Source organism: Aplysia californica, unplaced genomic scaffold (genome assembly GCF_000002075.1).
Source record: "Aplysia californica isolate F4 #8 unplaced genomic scaffold, AplCal3.0 scaffold00157, whole genome shotgun sequence".
Classification (NCBI taxonomy): domain Eukaryota; kingdom Metazoa; phylum Mollusca; class Gastropoda; order Aplysiida; family Aplysiidae; genus Aplysia; species Aplysia californica.
This window is the reverse complement of record NW_004797427.1, coordinates 1157013-1158917: the sequence shown is the minus strand read 5'-3', so window position 1 is coordinate 1158917 and position 1905 is coordinate 1157013. Positions and strand designations below refer to the sequence as shown.

Genomic DNA, 1905 nt, shown 5'->3' with positions numbered 1-1905 from the left:
CCTTCGCTTTCGGCCAGCGGGAGCCTTTTGGGAGGATGGGAACCTCTAGTTGGCACGGTTTTGACGAGCTGCCGTTATGGTCGGCAAAATTTTATTCTCCTGGTCAGTAAAAAGAAAGGTTCTGGGGAAAGCGTAAAATTAGGTAATTTTATTTTCGCGAGAGAGGGACAGAGAGAGAGAGAGAGAGAGAGAGAGAGAGAGAGAGAGAGAGAGAGAGGGGGGGGGGGGGTTAGACATAGGTAGATAGAAAGAGAGATAGAGAAATAGGGAGCGAGAGTAACACGTTGGAGAGAGAAAGAAATAGAAAGGGAGAGGGACACATTGCAGAGAGATGAGAGAGATAGAAAGTTAGGGACACGGGTATAGAGAGAGGGACAGAGATAAGGAGAGACAGAGAGAGGGAGAGAGAGCGAGAGAGAGAGAGAGAGAGAAGAGGTAAAAAAGAGTCACTGGGAGGGTGGAGGGGGCTGCGCGTGGGAGAAAACACATTAATTTCCTATACATTCGCTAATATTATGATTTAGCACTGGTATGTAAATATCTTTGACACTCATATGGCATCAACCTCATTATCCTCTTAACCATTGAAGACAGCAAAAAGACAGAAAAGGTGGAGACTTGTAAGATTTTCAAAATATACTATCCCTTTTTACCACCACCACCATCATCATCATTCAAATCTTAAAAATAATAATAATAATAATGATAATAATAATAATAATAATAATAATAATAATAATAATAATAATAATAATAATAATAATAATAATAATAATAATAATAATAATAATAATAATCCAACATGGTCGGTTGCTGTTTTCACTGTATGATTGTTGTGCTAGACTATCCGTGTGTATCTAACTTATTATGAGGCATCACAATGATGATGATGATGATGATGATGATGATGATGATGATGATGATGATGATGATGATGATGATGATGATGATGATGATAGTAACGAGTGCGACTAAAAATGACACGTCATTATTTTTTTATTTTACTATCTTACCTATTGTAAAGAAACCCTTGTCTAACAAAAAGTCAAACAAATAATAATCACCATCAGTTGTTTCTGATGAAGCCTTCGGGGCTTTGGGTCTCTCTCTCTCTCTCTCTCTCTCTCTCTCTCTCTCTCTCTCTCTCTCTCTCTCTCTCTCTCTCTCTCTCTCTCTCTCTCTCTCTCTCTCTCTCTCTCTCTCTGCTTCGGGTTGGGCCAATATTTCTTTTTAAGGGCTTCGAGCATTGGGCTGGCTAGCAGCAAATGGTTCCCTGTTTGAACGCCGGTTCTGCACTGATGCTGCTCTGAATTTCCGATCTTGAAGTTCGTGTCAAGATTCCGATCTTGAACTTCGTATCAAGATGATGATGATGATAATGATAACAATAACATTAACAATTGTAATGAGAATAGTCATTTCAGTTGTTGTTGTTGTTGTTGTTTTTGTTGTTGTTGTTTTAGTTCTTGTTCTTGTCAACAAATCAAGTAAAAGAGCAAATTTTGCCCCAGTCCTCAACATCTTCGTTTTAAGATAGCGACATTCCGTACGATTTCAGTATTCCCAAGAAGAGGTGTGTCTACCGGGATAGTGATGATGCCTCAGAATGCTTATCTCAGGAAATAGGCCAAGGTGGCGCTGCTAGTCTGGCTGATCAGGACAACATGGCGGACGAAGCCAGTAATTTGTTCAAGGTACCAGGTGAGTCTAAAAGTTTGGCTTTTGTTTTCTTTTGTTTTGTTTTGAAACATTTTCTTAGCAGTGTTGAGTTTGTTTTGATTGGATTTTTGTCCCTGACGGTTCCAGGACCGACGTCTGTGTTGTAGCGGTTAAGCATTTCTCTGTAGAAGGCAGAAGACTTGAGTTCGATTCCCGTGTGTGTGTGTGGGGGGGGGGGGGTTTCCA

The 1905-nt window shown here is 40.1% G+C and overlaps 1 protein-coding gene across 1 annotated transcript in view; it reads left to right on the top strand.

Moving 5' to 3' along the window:
- LOC106011656 overlaps positions 1–1905 on the top strand; it is a 3752-nt gene that overhangs the window by 725 nt on the left and 1122 nt on the right. Inside the window, exon 2 of the mRNA XM_013082056.1 lies at positions 1559–1701. Coding sequence (XP_012937510.1) covers positions 1559–1701 — 143 coding nt within the window. The remainder of the gene's footprint in view (positions 1–1558; positions 1702–1905) is intronic.